The 20,000-nt window shown below is 43.0% G+C and overlaps 3 protein-coding genes across 4 annotated transcripts in view; all 3 read left to right on the top strand.

Moving 5' to 3' along the window:
- The window catches only part of LOC135092710 (ankyrin repeat domain-containing protein 49-like), a 3,236-nt gene extending 788 nt beyond the window's left edge, over window positions 1–2,448 (top strand). The window contains exons 2-3 of the mRNA XM_063991341.1: window positions 1,152–1,312; window positions 2,000–2,448. Of these exons, the coding sequence (XP_063847411.1) occupies window positions 1,152–1,312; window positions 2,000–2,347 (509 nt within the window). The 3' untranslated portion in view covers window positions 2,348–2,448. The remainder of the gene's footprint in view (window positions 1–1,151; window positions 1,313–1,999) is intronic.
- Window positions 2,449–2,589: 141 nt separating this feature from the next.
- LOC135092709 (mitochondrial ribosome-associated GTPase 1-like) lies at window positions 2,590–9,471 on the top strand. The gene is made up of 6 exons (XM_063991340.1): window positions 2,590–3,544; window positions 3,575–4,210; window positions 4,800–4,989; window positions 6,140–6,294; window positions 7,863–7,958; window positions 8,787–9,471. Exons 2-6 carry the CDS (start codon window positions 3,825–3,827, stop codon window positions 8,920–8,922), a joined length of 963 nt encoding a protein of 320 aa, XP_063847410.1. The 5' UTR covers window positions 2,590–3,544; window positions 3,575–3,824; the 3' UTR covers window positions 8,923–9,471.
- A 3,120-nt stretch (window positions 9,472–12,591) lies between these two features.
- The window catches only part of LOC135092707 (cytochrome b5-like), a 20,221-nt gene continuing 12,812 nt past the window's right edge, over window positions 12,592–20,000 (top strand). Inside the window, exon 1 of one of the 2 annotated variants that reach the window (XM_063991338.1) lies at window positions 12,592–12,800. In XM_063991338.1, coding sequence (XP_063847408.1) covers window positions 12,666–12,800 — 135 coding nt within the window. In that variant the 5' untranslated portion in view covers window positions 12,592–12,665. The remainder of the gene's footprint in view (window positions 12,801–20,000) is intronic. The other variant, XM_063991339.1, reaches the window with a different exon arrangement.

The following is a 20,000-nucleotide window of genomic DNA, read 5'->3' as shown; positions in this document are numbered from 1 at the left end:
CTCTCACCCTCTCTCAAAGAATTAGAGAAAATCGTGGGTTTGAAAATATCTGTGAACTTGATATGTTAAGTTAGGTAATTAGGTTAGGTAATTATTAGGTTAGGTAAATAGGTTCGTAGTCTTTATTATTGTTTATCAGAAGTATATTTATTTAGCAAGGTCAACCTGGAGATTAACTACACGCCCTTGTTTCCAGATCTTTTTTGCTTATCATTTGTGGGTGTTGAAGCCAAAGAAAGGTGCGCTGCAGGTCCTCAAGGCTGGACTGTTGACACAATGGCCAGGGAGGGAAAAATAAAGAGACAAGGTTTCATTTCTTGATTTTCCTAGTTCATGTTCAGCTTCCTTCTTGTATAAAATTAAAAGGAAAAAAAAAAATCTCTTTGCACAAGCCTAATTATCATGAACTAGCCCCTGAAAAGTGTGTGACGGGTGTAAATGAGATGTGTAAAGGATGTATTTAGAGTGTATCTGGCCCCTGGGAGGTATATCAAGGGTGTATCTAGCCCTGGGAGGTGTATCAAGGGTGTATCTGGCCCTGGAAGGTGTATCAAGGATGTATCTGGCCATGGAAGGTTTATCAAGGGTGTATCTGGCCCTGAGGGATGTGTTAAGGGTGTATTTAGGGTGTATCTGGCCCCAAGGAGGTATATCAAGGGTGTATCTTCCTTGGGAGGTGTATCAAGGGTGTATCTGGCACTGGGAAATTGTTAAGGGTGTATTTAGGGTGTATCTGGCCCCAAGGAGATATATCAAGGGTGTATCAAGGGTGTATCTGGCACGGAGATACATACCATTATCTAACACATACACAACATTAACGTAACCCATTGACTGACTATTCAAATATGTACCATTAAAACACCATCAAATATACAGTATGTTATCATTATCTCCACACACCGAGCACTCCACCACACACCATCACTACCTCACACACACCACCCACTGACAGCACTCCACCACACACCACACACTGACAGCACTCCACCACACACCACCCACTGACAGCACTCCACCACACACCACACATTGACAGCACTCCACCACACACTACACACTGACAGCACTCCACCACACACCACCCACTGACAGAGCACTCCACCACACACCACCACCACCACCACCTAAGCCACCTGCATCCCCCACAGCCACACCAGAGCGGGAGATCCTGTGGGCATGTGAGAACGGCCAGCAGAGTGTGGTGGAGAAGATCCTGCTGCAGCACCCTCAGGCAGTGGCCGCACGGGATTCCGACGGCTACACCCCCCTTCACCGTGCCGCCTACAGTGACCACCTGGAGATTATCAAGGTGTGTGTGTGTGTTTGTGTGTGTACCAGTTTTTTTTTTTTTATCATATTTTGTTAATGTGTTCACCGCAGTACAAGATGGTCAGAAGCAATGCATGAAGTGTTTATAAGGGGCTGCAGGTAGGAAGGGGATTTAAAAGGCTAGATTTTGCAGTTCCTACCCAGTTTAAAGATTGGAGGTGGCTGCAGAACAAGTGAAGGTGTTTCAGAGTGATTGGTAGTTAAGGATGTACTACCAAGTGGCTGTTAAGGGTTAGAGTCACAATGTTGCCAGAAAAAAAAAGAAAGAAAGAGAAAAAATCACATGGAAAATTAAACAGAAGCAGCTGAATTATTAATAGTTATGTAAAGGAGAGGATATTAATTTTCTTCCTCTATTTTATACTTGCAATAAAAATTTTCTTAAACTTATGATTCTGTGGCCAGTAAACTTACTACTACTACTACTACTACTACTACTACTACTACTACTACTTTCTTCTTTAGTGTAAAATTGAAGCTTTCCTATGGTTAACTGTGTAGAGCAAAGATGGCTGAGTGTGTTGAACTGAGAGAGCTGAATATGTTGAACTAAGGCAATTAAATACATTGAAGTAAGATTACCACATTGAACCAACACAACAAGACACCTTAAACAAACACTTAAGTCCCTGCTTGAGCCCCTCCCTGAGCCCCCACCTCCCCACAGCTCCTCCTGCAAGCCGGCGCCTCCGTGTCAGCCAAGACAGTAGACGGGTGGCTGCCCCTGCACTCTGCCTGTCGCTGGAACCACCACACCTGTGCCCTGCTGCTTCTGGACGCAGGCAGTGACATCAACGCCGTGACCAACAGTGGCCAGACCCCACTCCACCTTGCCGCTGTGAACCCCCAGGCCAGGGAGACACTGCAGCTCCTTCTTCAGAGCCGCCAGGTGAAGCCGCTCTTGGCGAACAGCAACGGGGAGACAGCCAGGGACATTGCAGTGAGGAGCGGCCCTTTTGTGTACCTATTCGAGGTCGCCGAGCCTGTTTTAAACGTGTGTGAGGACCCGGAGTAGTGTGGCCAGAGTGTGTGGCGGAGAGGCGGCTTGACGAGGTGCTGCACTCTCACATACACTTCACTTCTGCGTCACTCTCCCGGTTCACTGTGGCTGTGTTTTGCTGTTTTGCTGTGTTGTTTTTGTCTTAGATGTTAATGAAGGGAGTGCTGGCTGTGATGCTGTGATGCTGTGTTACTGTGTTGCTGTTCTTAAGTGAGTGAGGTTCTGCAAGTGTCTGAAAGGAACAAAGGTTTTTAAGTGGGTGTGAAGTAAGTTTAGGTGGCAAAAGTCAGTGTGTGAAGCGTATATTGAGGCCACTTTAGGGTGTTGAGAGTGGCGGCAGTGCTGGTTTTGTTGCTGTGTTGCTGTCCTTGAACGAGTGAGGTTCTGCAAGTGTCTGAAGGGAACGAGGATTTTTAAGTGGGGTTTGAAGTGAGTTTAAGTGGCAAAAGTCGGTGTGTGAAGTGTATATGAGGCCACTTTAGGGTGTTGAGAGGAACTTATGTGTGTGACCTGCTGTTATCTGAGTGTGAGAGAAAGTTCAGCAGGTGAAAGATTTATATTTAAGTCATGGGAAGGTTCAAGTAGATTTAAAGTCCCATAGATAAATTTAAGAAAGGGTTCCAACATTTAAAGGGCCATTGGTGAGTTTAGGAAGATTTATCTGTTACTGAAGGGCCATAGATAAGTACAAGGGGTAATTAAAGTAGGTGTTAGGTTTTAAAGTGTTAGGAAGGGTGTAAGTAAATTTGAAGAGACATAACTAGATGTAGGAAGGGATTAGTGTTAGACTGTTTTTAGGTGTTAGGAAGGGTATAGGTGTGTGTTACGTGTCACATTGGGGCCAGGTCAGGTGCTACTGGTGTTAGGGGAAAATAAAAGAGTGTTAGGAGCATTAATAAGTGTTAAGGATAATTTTTCAGGTGTAGGAGGGATGTGAGTAGGTGTAGGGAAGCTTAGGTAGGTGTGGGCAGGTGTATCAGGGTGTATCTTGTGCTTATAAGGTGTGTTAAGGCTGTGTGCTGCCTTGGGAAGTGTATTTAGTATGTGTGTGTGTGTGTATGTGTGTGTGTGTCCCAGTCTGGTGTGCTTAGGGTGTATTTGAGTCTGTAAGATGTGTACTTAAGGTGTGTGGCCCTGAAATGTGTATTTAGGGTGTATCTTGCCCCTGGAGGTGTGTGGAGGGTGTATCAAGGGTGTATCTGGCACTGGGAGGTGTATCAAGGGTGTATCTGCCCCTGTGAGGTGTATCAAGGCTGTATCTGGCCCCAAGAAAGTATATTAAGGGTGTATCTTGCCCTGGGAGGTGTGTGAGGGGTGTATCAGAGGCGTTTCTGCCCCTGGGAGGTGTGTGAAGTGTGTATTTTGCCCTGGGAGGTGTGTGAAGGGTGTATCAGGGATGATTCTGGCCCTGGGAGGTGTGTGAAGGGTGTGCCAGGGGTGTTTCTGCCCCCGTGAGCTGCGTGAAAAGTGAGCGTGACTCCAGATCAGCGTCATGGCAGCCCAGGTGGCGCGTCATGGCGTGCTGATGCGACAAGCCTTCAGTGTGGCCAATCACGAGCTCATCAACTGGTTCCCGGGGCACATGGCCAAGGGACTCACACAGATGCAGCAGAAACTGAAGGGCGTGGACTGTGTGGTGGAGGTGCACGACGCCCGGATCCCCCTGTCCGGCCGTAACCCCCTGTTTGAGAAGCGGCTTGGGCTGGCCACGCTGAAGCCACACCTGCTGGTCATGAACAAGGTGGACCTGGCCGACCCGAGGTGCAGGCAGGATGTAAAGGAGTACTATGAGAAACAGGGCGTGCCGCAGGTCATCTTCACCAACTGCAAGGAGCCCAACAGTCCCGGGGTGAAGAGCATCGTCAGGAAGGTGTCCAGGTGGGTGTGTGTTGGGCTGACATGGGTGGGCCTGCTGTTTTCTTGTAGCTTCCCTTGTGTTCTTGTGTGAGGACAAACAGTTAGAGGAGAGGAGGTGATGAGGAGGAAGAGAGAGGCTGAAGACAGGCAGTTAGAGGAGAGGAGGTGATGAGGGCAAGAGAGAGGCTGAAGACAGGCAGTTAGAGGAGAGGAGGTGATGAGGGGAAGAGAGAGGGTGAAGACAGGCAGTTAGAGGAGAGGAGGTGATGAGGGGAAGAGAGAGGGTGAAGACAGGCAGTTAGAGGAGAGGAGGTGATGAGGAAAAGAGAGAGGGTGAAGACAGGCAGTTAGAGGAGAGGAGGTGATGAGGGGAAGAGAGAGGCTGAAGACAGGCAGTTAGAGGAGAGGAGGTGATGAGGGGAAGAGAGAGGCTGAAGACAGGCAGTTAGAGGAGAGGAGGTGATGAGGGGAAGAGAGAGGGTGAAGACAGGCAGTTAGAGGAGAGGAGTTGAGATGAACAGCCTTTGCTTCCCCTCTGCCACTGGCCTGCTGAGTGTGTGCCTGATGGCTTCCTGCAGCCTGCCTGTGTTGTCATGCTCCCATGCTCCAGGGCCATCAAGGACTCTGAGCGCTACAGCCGGTCCGAGGAGACGTCCTACAGCGTGATGGTGATCGGCATCCCCAACGTGGGCAAGTCGTCGCTGATCAATGCACTGCGGGCCAGACACCTCGGGCGCAGCAAGGCCACCCGCGTCGGCGCCATGCCAGGCATCACCCAGAGTGTGCTGGAGAAGATCAAGGTGTGCTGCCCCCTGTGTGTGTGTGTGTGTGTTTACCTAGTTGTGGTGTACAGGAGGGGAGTAATCTCATAGTATCCCATCTCTCTATCTATCCAGTCTGGTCTTAAAAGCATGGACAGTTACGGCATTCACAACGTCTTCACTGAGTTCATTCCATTTGTTCACACTTCTGTGAGGAAAACTATACTTCTTGATGTCTCTTCTACAGTTAACTTTCTTCTACTTTTTACTGTGTCTCCTTGTACTCTGTGTCTAAATTTATAAAACATTCTTTGTCTACATTTTCCATACCATTTATCATTCAGTAGATGTTTATTAAATCTGTGTGTGTGTGTGTGTCTGTGTGTATGTGTGTGTGTGTGTGTGTGTGTGTGTGTGTGTGTGTGTGTGTGTGTGTGTGTGTGTGTGTTGGACCTGTAAGCCTTGTCACCTATAAGCCTTGTGTTTGATCTGTAAGCTTGTCTGCCTGTCTCCCTCCACCCAAACTGCTTCTCCCTGGACACTTATGGGCTCTTGTGTGTGTCCTGTTTGCCTGTTTGTTTTATCTGCACCCACGCTTACCTAGTGAACATTTTGGTGTGTCTTGTGTTTCTCCTGTTTGCCTGTTTGTTTGTTTGTCAGTACCCACTCTTACCTAGTGAACATTTTGGTGTGTGTTGTGTTTCTCCAGTTTGTCTGTTTGTCTGCACCCACGCTTACCTAGTGAACATTTTTCTGCGTCTTGTGTTTCTCCTGTTTGGGTGTGTGCAGCATCCAAGCCTCCCCCTTGCTGGACACTGTGCTGCCAGTCAGTCTTCCCACACACCAGTAAAGTCTAGATTGCATTTTCTTTTTTAGCTCTTTCACTTTCCCTTAATGTTATGTTGTAAGAAAATTTGTGTGGGTGACTCCTGTGCAGTGAGGGCAGGAGTGCTTCCTCCTCGCTGTCAGGGGCTGAGGGGCCGAGAGAGTGTGTGAGGGCTGTGAGTGTGAAGGTTGCCTGCCTTGCCCTGGCTACCACACTTTAGGGGAGACAACCATGGTGTATGTATGTATGTATGTATGTATGTATGTAAGAAAAGTATCAAGATTCCTTTATAAGTATTTTTCAGTCCTTTAATTCTGTGACAACATTAAGACCATTTGAATAAAAGTATCATGTCTGGTGCAGGTGTGTGAGGACCCCAAGGTGTACCTGATGGACACCCCCGGCGTGCTGGCGCCCCGCATCACCAACGTGGAGATGGGCCTCAAGCTGGCCCTGGCCGCCACCATCAAGGACCACCTGGTGGGGGAGGACATCATCGCAGACTACCTTCTCTACAGGTGAGGCGTTGGCAGTACTTTCTTGCCCACAGGAGAGGTTCCAGTGGGTCTGAGGAGGCGTGGCTAGCTGTAAGGTGTGTGAAGGGGGTGTCTGGTGTGTGGGAGGTGTGTGCAGGGAGTGTCTGGTGTGTGGGAGGTGTGTGCAGGGTGTCTGGTGTGTGGGAGGTGTGTGCAGGGAGTGTCTGGTGTGTGGGAGGTGTGTGCAGGGAGTGTCTGGTGTGTGGGAGGTGTGTGCAGGGAGTGTCTGGTGTGTGGGAGGTGTGTGCAGGGAGTGTCTGGTGTGTGGGAGGTGTGTGCAGGGTGTCTTTATTTTTTTTTTAAAGTAGGAAGGATCCTGAGGAGGGATTGGAGTGATAGGACAAGATAAAGATATGAGATTGTGATCGGAGGAGCCCAACGGAGAAGAAAGGGTGACAGCATAAGCAGAAGGATTAGAGGTCAGGAAAAGGTCAAGAATGTTGGGCGTATCTCCAAGACGGTCAGGAATACGAGTAGGGTGTTGCACCAATTGCTCTAGGTCATGGAGGATAGCAAAGTTGTAGGCTAGTTCACCAGGATGGTCAGTGAAGGGAGAGGAAAGCCAAAGCTGGTGGTGAACATTGAAGTCTCCAAGAATGGAGATCTCTGCAAAAGGGAAGAGGGTCAGAATGTGCTCCACTTTGGAAGTTAAGTAGTCAAAGAATTTCTTATAATCAGAGGAGTTAGGTGAGAGGTATACAGCACAGATAAATTTAGTATGAGAGTGACTCTGTAGTCGTAGCCAGATGGTGGAAAACTCGGAAGATTCAAGAGCGTGGGCATGAGAGCAGGTTAATTCATTGCGCACATAAACGCAGCATCCAGCTTTGGATCGAAAATAAGGATAGAGAAAGTAGGAGGGAACAGAAAAGGGGCTACTGTCAGTTGCCTCAGACACCTGAGTTTCAGTGAGGAAAAGAAGATGAGGTTTAGAAGAGGAGAGGTAGTGTTCTACAGATTGAAAATTAGATCTTAGACCACGAATGTTGCAGAAGTTAATGAAGAAAAAGTTGAGGGGGGTGTCAAGACACTTAGGGTCGTCGACGGAAAGGCAGTCCGACCTGGGGACATTTATGGTCCCTTCCCCAGATGGGGACTCCGAGGCTGGTGTAGGAGTTGCCATGATTTAAAAAATTTTTGAGTGAAAGGTGTGTGTTATTAGGTGCTTGTAGTTTTGTGTGGAGGAAGAGAGTTGTCTTTAGAGGGCAGGCTGTGACTGCCCCCTTGTGTTGTGAGACACAAAGGGAAACGTTCAGTGAGGTCACAGCTGGGTTTAATGATACGTTCACAGCACCCCCTGAACAGTGCTTTAGACCTCACTGGGAGTAATTATCGTTTCGTCTGGTGTGTGGGCGGTGTGTGCCGAGTGTGTCTGGTGTGTGGGAGGTGTGTACAGGGTGTGTCTGGTGTGTGGGAGGTGTGTACAGGGTGTGTCTGGTGTGTGAGAGGTGTGTGCAGGGTGTGTCTGGTGTGTGAGGTGTGTGCAGGGTGCGTCTGCTGTCAGTGAGTGCCAAGCAGTGTGGGGTCTGACTCGTGCACTTGTCCCTCAGGCTAAACTTGATGGGGAACCACAAGTACGTGAAGTTCCTGGGGCTGGACGCGCCCACAGACAACATCCAGGACCTCCTCATCTCGGCGGCTGTGAGGTGAGAGCCTGGGCGGGGACACCTCAGCCTGTCACCCACCCAGCAGCCTGACGTGTGTGTGTCTGTATGTGTATCTTTAGCCTGTAAATAACTGGCGTAAACTAAAAATGTATTTACCAGCAATCTTGCATGTTATGGCTCAGACAAACATACATACACACATGCACTCAGTCCTGTTAGTCCCTGGTGGAGAGGAACAGTCTCATTAACTGGCTCACCACACCCCAGGAGCTTAGGCACACCACAGCTGGCCACACTACCACAGCAAGGCCCCACAGCACACACATAGGTAGTTCACCCCTGCTTCATAGTCAGGCTGTTCCATTTTCTTCCACTCTTGCTCTCCACTCAGCTCTTGTACTTTCACTATTGCAGTCACTCTCAATGTTGCTCCCTTCACACTGTCCCTCTTCACAGACTCACTCTCACTCATTGCTCTCCCCTGACACTCTCACTCACTAATACTCCCTTCATGGTCCCTCTCTCTCTCTCTCTCTCACTCACTGGTCCCTTCCCACTGTCACCCTAATGCTCTTACACTCACTCTTCTGGCCCTCCTCTTCACCTCTCATCACACACACACATCACCATTACTCTCTTTAATTTACTGTCATACAATTTCGCATCCCCCAAACTGTCTTAACACAAACAAAGAAATAAAGTCAAACAGAACCACATCGACGCACACTGATACCAAAATAAATAAACACACAAAAAACAAATAAACAAGGCCATATTAACACACACAAATGCAAATAAACAATAAAAAATCAACAAATCAACCACAGAAAAGAACCATCCAACCAGTCCTAACCCTAAACCACACAGGAACAACTGGCTGAGGCGTGTGAGGGACCACCGGGGCATCAACACTTGCCCTGACATCATCTCCACGGCTGCCAGGTTCATCAGGGCCTTCAGAATGGGAGTGTTTGGCAGAATTACCCTAGATGACGTACCCTGAGGTGCTCTGGGATGCTGGTGCTGTCTGTGTGTCTGTGTGTGTGTGAGAGAGAGAGAGAGAGAGAGAGAGAGGGTATAGTTTGTGGTTTTTAAATGGAAAGGAAAGACTTGAGATTTGAGAGAAAGTTTAATAGGAAAAGGAAGGGGAGAGAGAGAGAGAGATAAAGTTGTGTGAGATAATTTAACATGAAGGAATGAAAAATAAAGACTTAAGAGAGAGAGAGAGAGAGAGAGAAAGAGAGAGAGAGAGAGAGAATTGGACAGGAAAAAAATGAAAGATACATTTGAGAGTAAATAAAAACAGAAAATGCCTTGTAATGATGATGATGGTAATAGTGTACATGTCTTGTGTTTATTTGTAATTAGTAAAGGAAATTGAAAGATAGAGATGAAGGGAACTTAAATAGAAAACACCTTGTAATAATAGTGTATTGTTTATTTTATGTATGAATAAAGATTGTGATCTAGAAGGAAAATGAAATATAGAGATTTGAAGGAAAGTTACACAGGAAAAAGCTGTATAATAATGACAATAATAGTAGTGTACATATTGTGTGTTTATTTATAGTAAAGTTTGTGATCTGGAAGAAAAATGAAAGACGTAGGAAAATTACACAAAAAATCCATATAATAATAATAATAATAATAATAATAATAATAATAATAATAATAATAATAATAATAATAATAATAAACAGCAATAATGTATCTTTTGGTTGTTGGTAATGACAGGTGTGAAGAGAACTATTGCAGGTAGATATAGTTCCTAATTAATTCTTCATCTTCACAAAACTACTCGTGTGTCTTTTTTTGCACCAGAAATAGAAAAAAAATAAGTAAATAAATAAGAATAAAGAACTAATGAAATAATGACAAATTTACTTTCCCAAAATAAATTGAAAAGTGTATCTTGACTTCATAAACAAGGAAAAAAAAAAGCTTGATTATGTACATGAAAAGAATAAGAAATGAAGCCTCAGGTATTTAGAGTTTTGTTAATTTTAAGCTTATAATCTCCATTAAGATTTGTGGATCCCCCTTCCCTTCCTCTTACCATTTCTTTTTCACCTTCCTTTCTTTCCATTTCTTCTATTTTTTCCTATTCCTCCCATTTCTTCTATTTTTTCTATTTCTCCCATTCCTTTCTTTCCTTTATAATACATTCTCTTCTCTTCCTTTTACTATTTCTTTTTTCACCTTCCTTTCCTTCCATTTCTTCTATCTCTTTCTATTTCTCCTATTTCTTCTATTTTTTTTCTATTTCTCCCATTCCTTTCTTTCCTTTATAATACATTCTCTTCTCTTCCTTTTACTATTTCTTTTTTCACCTTCCTTTCCTTCCATTTCTTCTATTTTTTCCTATTCCTCCCATTTCTTTTATTTTTCCTATTTCTCCCATTCCTTTCTTTCCTTTTATAATACATTCTCTTCTCTTCCTTTTACTATTTCTTTTCCACCTTACTTTCCTTCCATTTCTATTTTTTTTCTATTCCTCCCATTTCTTCTATTTTTTCTATTTCTCCCATTCCTTTCTTTCCTTTATAATACATTCTCTTCTCTTCCTTTTACTATTTCTTTTTCACCTTCCTTTCCTTCCATTTCTTCTATCTCTTCCTATTCCTGCCATTTCTTCTATTTTTTTCCTATTTCTCCCATTCCTTTCTTTCCTTTATAATACATTCTTTTCTCTTCCTTTTACTATTCCTTCTTCACCTTTCTCTCTTTCCATTTATTCTATTTTTTCCCTAGTTCTCCCATTCCTTCCTTTCCTTTCCTTTATTCCTTTATTCACAATTTTCTTTTCCTTCTCTAGTTCTTTTCCATCCTTTCCTTCCATTTCCTCTCCCATTTTTTTTCTATTTCTCCTATTATCTCTATTTCTCCCATTCCTTCCATGTCTTTCCTTTATTCACAATCTCCTTTGTCTTCTTCCTCTTACTATTTCCTTCCCAACTTCCTTCCCTTCCATTTTCTCTCCATTTTTTCTCTTTCTCTCATTCCTTGGCATCATTCCTCTTCTTTATTTTTTTTTCTATTCCATCTTTCTTCCAGCCACACTCGCCCATTCCGTAAGTTCTCATACCATTCCCTCATCCCCCATTACCCATTTACAGTAGTTAGCCTCCCTTTCACCATCTGACCTATCCCATGAAAGCAGGAAGTCTAGTATTCTGGTCTAAAGAGATCATACCATTTAGTAGTAGTAGTAGTAGTAATAGTGAGGTTGGTGACATGAAGTATAGGAGGTTAAAGGGTTTATGTCTACTGTTAATTCTCTCTCTCTCTCTCTCTCTCTCTCTCTCTCTCTCTCTCTCTCTCTCTCTCTCTCTCTCTCTCTCATAAAAGGATTCAGTCAAGCATGCAATGTCCTGTTTTTCAATACCAAACTTTTTTTTTCCTTATCTTTCCTTTTTCTTCTTCCTTTTATTTTTTATGTATTCGTTTATTATTATTATTATTATTATCATTATTATTATTATTATCATCATCATCATTATCATTATTATTATTATTATTATTATTATTATTATTATTATTATTATTTACTTTTTTTTTACTTGTATTATTTGCAGGGACTACCATCTCTACCTAGCAATGCGGTCAGGTTACATGTTAACCTTTTCGGAGGCATTCAATCCCTGCACAGCCTTATCATCTCGTGCAGGGACTGAGAGTAATGATGACTTGGCGTACCACAAAACTATTTACAGCCGACCTAAAATGTTAAAATAAGCATGAATGGCGAGATTGCAGCATAGGATATATCAAGGAAACAATAAATTAAATGCAAATATATGAGGAATAGGAAAGACAATACGTATATTTCTTAATGAACGTTCTTGAAATGTATATATTGAATTTTGATAGCTAATATGCAGCTATAAAGTGAGGAAGATATTTTCAAGCTTAAATATCAGATCTAATCCTTTATTTAAACATTTTATTTTCTGGTCTTTCGTTCTTTTAAGTCCTATTTGGTCCCTCTCTACGTTTTCAATATCCCCATTCATCCGTGTTATCTCCCTTCATTCAAAGTAGAGAAAAAAATATATATGAAACAATCCTTGAGTATGTATTTGTATTCTGGATTAAATATTTTCTTTACATTCTATTCGTCTTCTCAGTCTCTTAATTTCCTCATGTGTTGTTCTTTTCATTCAAGGTTAAAAATATCAAGAAAAATTAGAGATCAGTCCATGATTTTAATTTTTCGAAGCCTATTTGCCTTTAAATCTCTTAATTTTCCCTTGTCCTACATGCACCATCTCCTCCATGCAAGCTTAAACAAATAAATAGATAAAAACAACATTAAAAAGTAATAAACTGAATTTTGTAATCATATTTTTGTTCTAGATCTCTTCAGTTTACCCTTGCCTTGATATCCCTTTCATGTGAGCTTGAAAAAAACAAAAAACAAAAACAAAAAAAACAAAGAACAAAAAAAAAAAAAAAAAAATAGAAAGCAGTCATAGATTTAATTTTGTAAACTTTTTTTCTTCTAAACATCTGAATTTTCCTATGCTTCCAATTACCTTCTCCAAATAAGCTTAAAAGAAAAAAAAAAAAAACATCCCTAAGAAGTAAAAGTAAAAGAAATTGGGAAGCAGTCCAGCGTACGTCAACCTTCGCGTCACGTACGATGTTTGTTTACAAAATGCCGCGTCGACGCAATCACAAGCCCAGTGTTGCCGTGGCCACCGCTGAGCGAGGGTGTGTTGCCGGCCTGTCTCGTCCCCCGCCACCATGCCTGAGAACAGTGAGAAGAGTGAGGGGCAGAAGGTGTTCACGCTAGAGGAGGTCGCCAAGCACAAGACGCCCGACTCCTGCTGGTTCGTCATCCATGATAAGGTCTACGACGTCTCAAAGTTCCTGGACGAGGTGAGAGCGGCGAGACACCCTGGGACCACCACACCCTTGCCAGTCACCACACTCACCACCCCAGCCAGTCACCACACTCACCACCCCAGCCACTCACCACACTCACCACCCCAGCCAGTCACCACACTCACCACCCCAGCCAGTCACCACACTCACCACCCCAGCCAGTCACCACACTCCCCACCCCAGCCAGTCACCACACTCACCACCCCAGCCAGTCACCACAATCACCACACCAGCCAGTCACCACACTCACCACCCCAGCCACTCACCACACTCACCACCCCAGCCAGTCACCACACTCACCACCCCAGCCAGTCACCACACTCACCACCCCAGCCAGTCACCACACTCACCACACCCCAGCCAGTCACCACACTCACCATCCCAGCCAGTCACCACACTCACCACAACCCAGCCAGTCACCACACTCACCACCCCAGCCAGTCACCACACTCACCACACACCAGCCAGTTACCACAATCACCACCCCAGCCAGTCACCACACTCACCACTCCAGCCAGTCACCACACTCACCATCCCAGCCAGTCACCACACTCACCACACCCGCACCACAGCCCTACCACATTCACTGTTTCCTTTAAGTTAACCACACTCCCTCCACCACATTCTTTCATTGGATTAGCCACACTTCCTGTACCACATTCACCACATCCCTACCACACTCGTTACATCACCGTTTAGTACCACGCTAGCTGTACCACATTACCACACCTGCCGCATTTAACCATTTCTTAGCCACACCTCTACCACATTCACCACACCTGCCAAAAAACTTGATAAGGTTTGGTAAAAATTGCAGTTTGACACAATGCATCCTATTATCTTTTTCTCCTCTATCCCCAACAAGCGTGGAGGGACCTGGGGTGAGGGGGGAGGTTATGGGGAGGAAGTGAAATTTGGACATCGATGAAGGTCTAAGGAAGGTGCCATATTTTGAAGACTGTGGAAATTTCTAGTGTAGGTTAAGTTAATTGGGTTAGGTTAGGTTAAGTTAGGTTAGGTTAGGGTAGGTTTTGTTTTGTTAGGTTTTGTTAGGTTAGGTTTTGTTTCGTTAGGTTAGGTTTTATTTGGTTTAGTTAGGATAGGTTGGGTAAGGTCAGGCGTAATTAAGTTATATTAGGTTTTGTTAGATTAAGTTAGGTTTAATTAAGTTAAGTTGTACTAGATTTTGTTAGGTTTTGTTAGGCTTAGGTTAGGTTAGTTTTGATGTTTTTTGGGGGGGATTTCTGCCAGTTTGTGTGTGTGTGTGTGTGTATTGAGGGATATATATGAGAAAAAATTAATTTGTGATGGAAAAGGTTACTAGTTCGTTTAAAGTACATCAAAATCTACCAGAAAAATGTTGTCTGGTCCAAAATTGTTTGACAGATGAAAAATATAAATTTACCCACTAACCTGACCTGACCTGACCTGACCATTTACCCTAATAGCAAGTGGAAGGCTTAGGGTGTGGGTGGTGGAGCTCTTCCTCCTCCTCACAGGCTGCTGCACCATTGCATTGGTTTCAGCAACACACCGTGCCATCTTAAGAAATGCAAACCCAAGTCATTTTGCTCGAGGAACTGTACAGTGAAACCTTGGTATTTAGATTTATGTCCACTACACTCGGCTGCCGTTGTGACGCAGACTGTCATGGCCATCACGTACACACCTGGTGATTGGCTGAAAAGAATTGACGAATTGTCCGGAAGTAAATGACGTTTTAATGACGTAATGTGTCATTAAAACGACAGCTGTCATTGGCTGAATGAAAGAGATACAAGAGAGCATGTGCCATTCCATATTGGAAGGCAACATACTAACACACACACTGATTGAGCCACTGCAGGAAACATTTCTTTTGTATTTCTTTGGACATGTCAAGGAGGGTGCTGCAGTGTAAACAGTGTGTGTGTGTGTGTGTGTGTGTGTGTGTGTGTGTGTGTGTGCGTGCGCATTTACCTACTTTGCCTAGTTGTTAGGTTAGGTTAGGTTAGGTTAGGTTAAGGTTAGGCTGTGTGTGTGTGTGTGTGTGTGTGTGTGTGTGTGTGTGTATGTACACATTTACCTAGTTTTGCCTAGTTGTTAGGTTAAGTTAAGGTTAGGCTTTGTGTGTGTGTGTGTGTGTGTGTGTGTGTGTGTGTGTGTGTGTGTGTGTGTGTGTGTGTGTGCCTGCTTTTTCTCACCTAGTTGTAATACACAGGAAGTGAGTAAGTCATACAAGATCCTGTCCTCTTATCTTGTCTTCTTTGATTTTTTTTTTTACCTTGAACTCATGAATGATCTGAGCATGGACTTCCTCTCATTCAAGGCCACTCCATGTGTCACCACAGCTGTGTGGGAAGCTCAGCTGTTTTAGAGCATGGTGGCATCTTTCTGTGTGTGTGTGTGTGTGTGTGTGTGTGTGTGTGTAGCCACTTAAGCACAGGTGATTTGCACTTTCCTTTCAGCTTCATTAGTTGCAGCATGGACACACCCTCCTCAACTCCCATGGTCACCCACACATACATTCATACATACATACATTCATGCATACATATTTGCAGGCATGGAGGCTCTGTGACCTCATATTTGTATTTTAAATTTATTCTCGTGTGTATGCTTGCGTGTGTGTGTGTGTGTGTGTGTGTGTGTGTTGCGGTGTTTGCATTTTGATGTACAGTGTGATAAGTTCCTCTGGTTCTCTCTCGGCAGCCATAATTCAGAGTCCAGAAGCAGATTAATGAATTTCTCTGTGGTGCTACAAAAGTCTCGGGAGTGAATATAGACTTGGGTGTGGTGTGGGGCAGTGCTGGCAGTGGTAGAAGGACTTAAGGTTATGCTAGACTTCTTCTTCTTCTTCTTCTTCTTCTTCTTCTTCTTCTTCTTTTTCTTCTTCTTCTTTGTCTTATTAGTTCCAGGTGGGGTGAGGTGAGTATTGACAGCAGTAATTGATGTAGAGAGGACTGAAGGTTACACTAATCTTCTTCTTCTTCTTCTTCTTCTTCTTCTTCTTCTTCTTCTTCTTCTTCTTCGTCTTCTTCTTCATCTTCTTCTTTGTCCCTGTTCCTCTTCTTAATTTACTGGCATGGATTCAGGGGTGTTGATGTGTGTCAGCCCAGCCCAGCCACTGTATCAAGGCATCTTAAACTTGCACTCACAAACATTCCTGGCTACACCTCAGCTACTTTCAAATGGTTCTAGTTAAAGTGGCACGGGTTTCTGAGGGTGTTTTTATGGTTCTAGTGACAGATTAATGACTTCTACACTATCAGCAGGAGAATCACCCTTGAGAACCTGGCTAATCATTTTTGTGGCCTTTGAAAATCATCATGGTGAGGGAATGGAATGTTTTTGAGTGTTTTTATGGTTCTAGTGACAGATTAACAAGACTTCTACACTATCAGCAGGAGAAACACCCTTGAGAACCTGGCTAATCATTTTTGTGGCCTTTGAAAGTCATCATGGTGAGGGAGTGGAATGTTTTTGAGTGTTTTTATGATTCTAGTGACAGATTAACAAGACTTTTACACTATCAACAGGATAATCATTGTTAAGGACATATAAAAACATCAGAAAACGTCAGAAGATTCAAGAAGTCATCAGTCCTACACATGGCAGTCCCTGTATGAAACGTGCCTGCATCTTTCCACTTCTCATCCCCGTCCATAAACTCGTCTGATCTTTTAATTAAAGCTCTGTAATGACTCAGCACTAACAACCTGATCATCGAGTCCATTCTGCAGTCTTCCCCTCACCCACCACTTCCTTCCCATCTCTTTTAAGTATATTTCAAACTTCAACCCCTTATTTCTTGTCCTATCCTGATTACTGACCCTGAGAATATATATATATTTTTTTTACATATATCACCCTTGTTATAAAGGCAGTCATGAGAGGAAACGAGAGAATTGATAGTTATTGTTTGTTAGGCATTGATGTGCTAGCTGTGGCCTGCCTAATCTATCACTAGAACCATAAAAACACCTTTGAAAACACTGCTCCCTCTCTACCACTATTTTCAAAGGCCACAGAGATGAATAGCCAGGTTCTCAAGAGTGTTTCTCCTGTTAATAATGTAGAAATCCTGTTAATGTGTCACTAGAACCATAAAAACACCCTTATAACACTGCTCCCTCACCACAACAATCTTCAAAGGCCACAAAGATGATTAGCCGAGTTCTCAAGAGTGTTTCTCCTGTTAATAATATAGAAATCTCGTTAATGTATCACTAGAACCACAAAAGCACCCTTGAAAACACTCTGCTTCTTCACCGCAATGATCTTCAAAGGCTACAGAGATGAATAGCTAGGTTTTCAAGAGTGTTTCACTTATATAGAAATCGTGTTAATGTCTCACTAGAACCATAAAATCACCCTTAAAACTCTGCTCCCTCACCACAACGATCTTCAAAGGCCACAGATAATTAGCCAGGTTCTCAAGAGTGTTTCTCCTGCTAGTAATACAGAAATCCCATTAATGTGTCACTACAACCATAAAAACACCCTTAGAAACCCATACCACTCTAATTAGAACCATTTCCACCTTGGTCAGACAGGAGTAAGAGTGTGTGATTGTGTGTGAGTGTGTGTGTGTTGACTGTAGCAATATTACCACACACTTCAAAGCACAGGGACTAGAGGAAGCAGGTGGGGGGAGTGGGGAGTATGAGGTCTGGTGGAGTTTGGTCAGCCTTGGCATTGTAGCCAGTGCAGGAGTGGTGGTGGTGATAGTGGCAGTGATAGCAGTGGTGGTGGTGGTGGTGGTGGTAGCATGTACACCGACAAGGCAAGGCAAGGCAGACTCTGGGATTAGATAAGCTGTTATATTTGCTGTGTTGCCGTCACTGTTACATGTGTGTGTCTGTGTGTGCGTGTGTGTGTGTCAGGAGTTATGAAATAATGATAGTGATGTTATCCTGACAGATCTACCTGCCCTGCCTCTCTCTGGGGACAATGCAGAAGTGTGTGTGTGTGTGTGTGTGAGAGAGAGAGAGAGAGAGGTGGAGGGGACACAAATTTTAGGGATTGGAAAACCTTTTAAATTCTTCTCCTTTTTCTGTTTGGGAATACCATTGTGAGTGAGATTTGTTTATTTATTTATATCTATTCATTTACTTATACTTTATTTATCTATTTATCATTATTATTTCTTTTACTGATTTTTGTGGTCTTGCCTTGACTCCCTAACACACACACACACACACACACACACACACACACACATAGAGTTAACTGAGGAAAATTAACACCAAATACAGTAATAAGCATAGGAATAATTAAAGAGTAAGATAAATAAGGTAATAAATAAGATATGAATAACATAATAACGAACAAAGGTTGAATATACAGCGATACATGGAAATAAGATAATGCAAGTAAAGAATAAAGAGGAGATAAGGTAATACAATAACTGGGAGATAAACAATATATAATAACTCTAAGATACATTGAATATACGAAGATACATGGAGAGAGAGAGAGAGAGAGAGAGAGAGAGAGAGAGAGAGGATTACTAGTTCAAGGCATTCGAGTATACGTCACTTTCAAATTATTTCAAAATATCAACAAACTTTTCCTCATGTTTTCAGTTTTTTCCTTTCGTTTTCCTTTTTTTTTTTTTTTTACCTTCGAAACAACAGACTTTTTCCTCATGTTTTTTTTTCAGGTTTTTCTTTCCGTTTTCTTACTTTTTTTTCCACTTTCGAAATATCTCGTATGTTTCCATGTTTTTCCTTGAGTTTTCCTCGTCTTTTCACTCTCAAAACATCAACATTCACTTTTAAGACAGTCAAATTATCATTCTTTCATTATCAGTACATCATCATCATCATCATCGTCATCGTCTTTTCACTTTCAAAACATTACCATCATCACTTTCAAAACATCATCAACAACAACAACAACATTTCACTTTCAAAGCATCATCATCATCATCATCATCATCATCATCATCTTTTTCACCTTCAGAAACATCATCAGCATTCTTTTCTTAATTTTTCCTCATCTCTTCTCGTCTCATTTTCTGTTCGTTTACAGATGTCAGGAATTTTTCGTTTAGTTTAATTATATATTAGCATGTTTCGTTTTTTTTTTTTTTTTTTTTTCCTAATATTTTTTCCCATGTTTTTCGTCTTTCGTTCACAATTTCCGTTGATTGATTAGTATTGCTCTCTCTCTCTCTCTCTCTCTCTCTCTCTCTCTCTCTCTCTCTCTCTCTCTCTCTCTCTCTCTCTCTCTCTCTCTCTCTCTCTCTCTCTCAGACAAGATAGAAAGTAAGAACAAAACATTAATCGACGAGAGAGAGAGAGAGAGAGAGAGAGAGAGAGAGAGAGAGAGAGAGCTTGTAGTCTTAGCTGTCCATCTTCCCGTCTCCCCCCCCCCCCCACCCACCCATCCTCCTCGTCCCTCTTCCCTTCCCTCATCCTCATCCCCCTTCCCTTCTCCCCTCATCCCCATCTCCTCTTCCCTTCTCCTCCCCTCCCCATCAAACTCTCCCTTCTCCCTATCTCCGAGACAGGGAAGAATTTGTGCTAGGTTAAGGACAAGTCTGATGTTGCGTCATACACCCCACCGGGATGCTGATGTACGATAACATCCGCTGCGTACGGTAGTCACTCACATATGCAAGGTCGTTAAACTCTACATGTGGGTTTTTTTTTTTCTGGTTTTGTTTATTTTGTAGGTAGATGTTGATTTTTTTTAATTATTTTTGTGGTATGTGTCACGTATGCAAGTATTTATATATATATATATATATATATATATATATATATATATATATATATATATATATATATATATATATATATATATATATTTATTTATTTATTTTTTTTTCTTTTGTGTGTGAGTGTGTGTGTGTGTGTGTGTGGTTTTCGTTGTTTTGATCATGGTTTGTGTGTGTTTTCTGTGTTTTTTGGATGTTATCGGAAAGAGAGAGAGAGAGAGAGAGAGAGAGAGAGAGAGAGAGAGAGAGAGAGAGAGAGAGAGAGAGAGAGAGAGAGAGAGAGAGAGAGAGATGAAAAGAATGGAAAGAATAAGAATGCAAATAACAACCAAAAAAAAGAACGAAACCTTGAGAACTAGTGAGAGAGAGAGAGAGAGAGAGAGAGAGAGAGAGAGAGAGAGAGAGAGAGAGAGAGAACACGTTGCCTCATTAATTTACTACGCAGGCACGATGCTATTCTTGCGATTCTTACTGACCCACATCTCTTG

Source organism: Scylla paramamosain, chromosome 40, assembly GCF_035594125.1.
Source record: "Scylla paramamosain isolate STU-SP2022 chromosome 40, ASM3559412v1, whole genome shotgun sequence".
NCBI lineage: Eukaryota > Metazoa > Arthropoda > Malacostraca > Decapoda > Portunidae > Scylla > Scylla paramamosain.
Note: the sequence above shows the minus strand (reverse complement) of the source record. Positions and strands in the feature narration are given on the sequence as shown.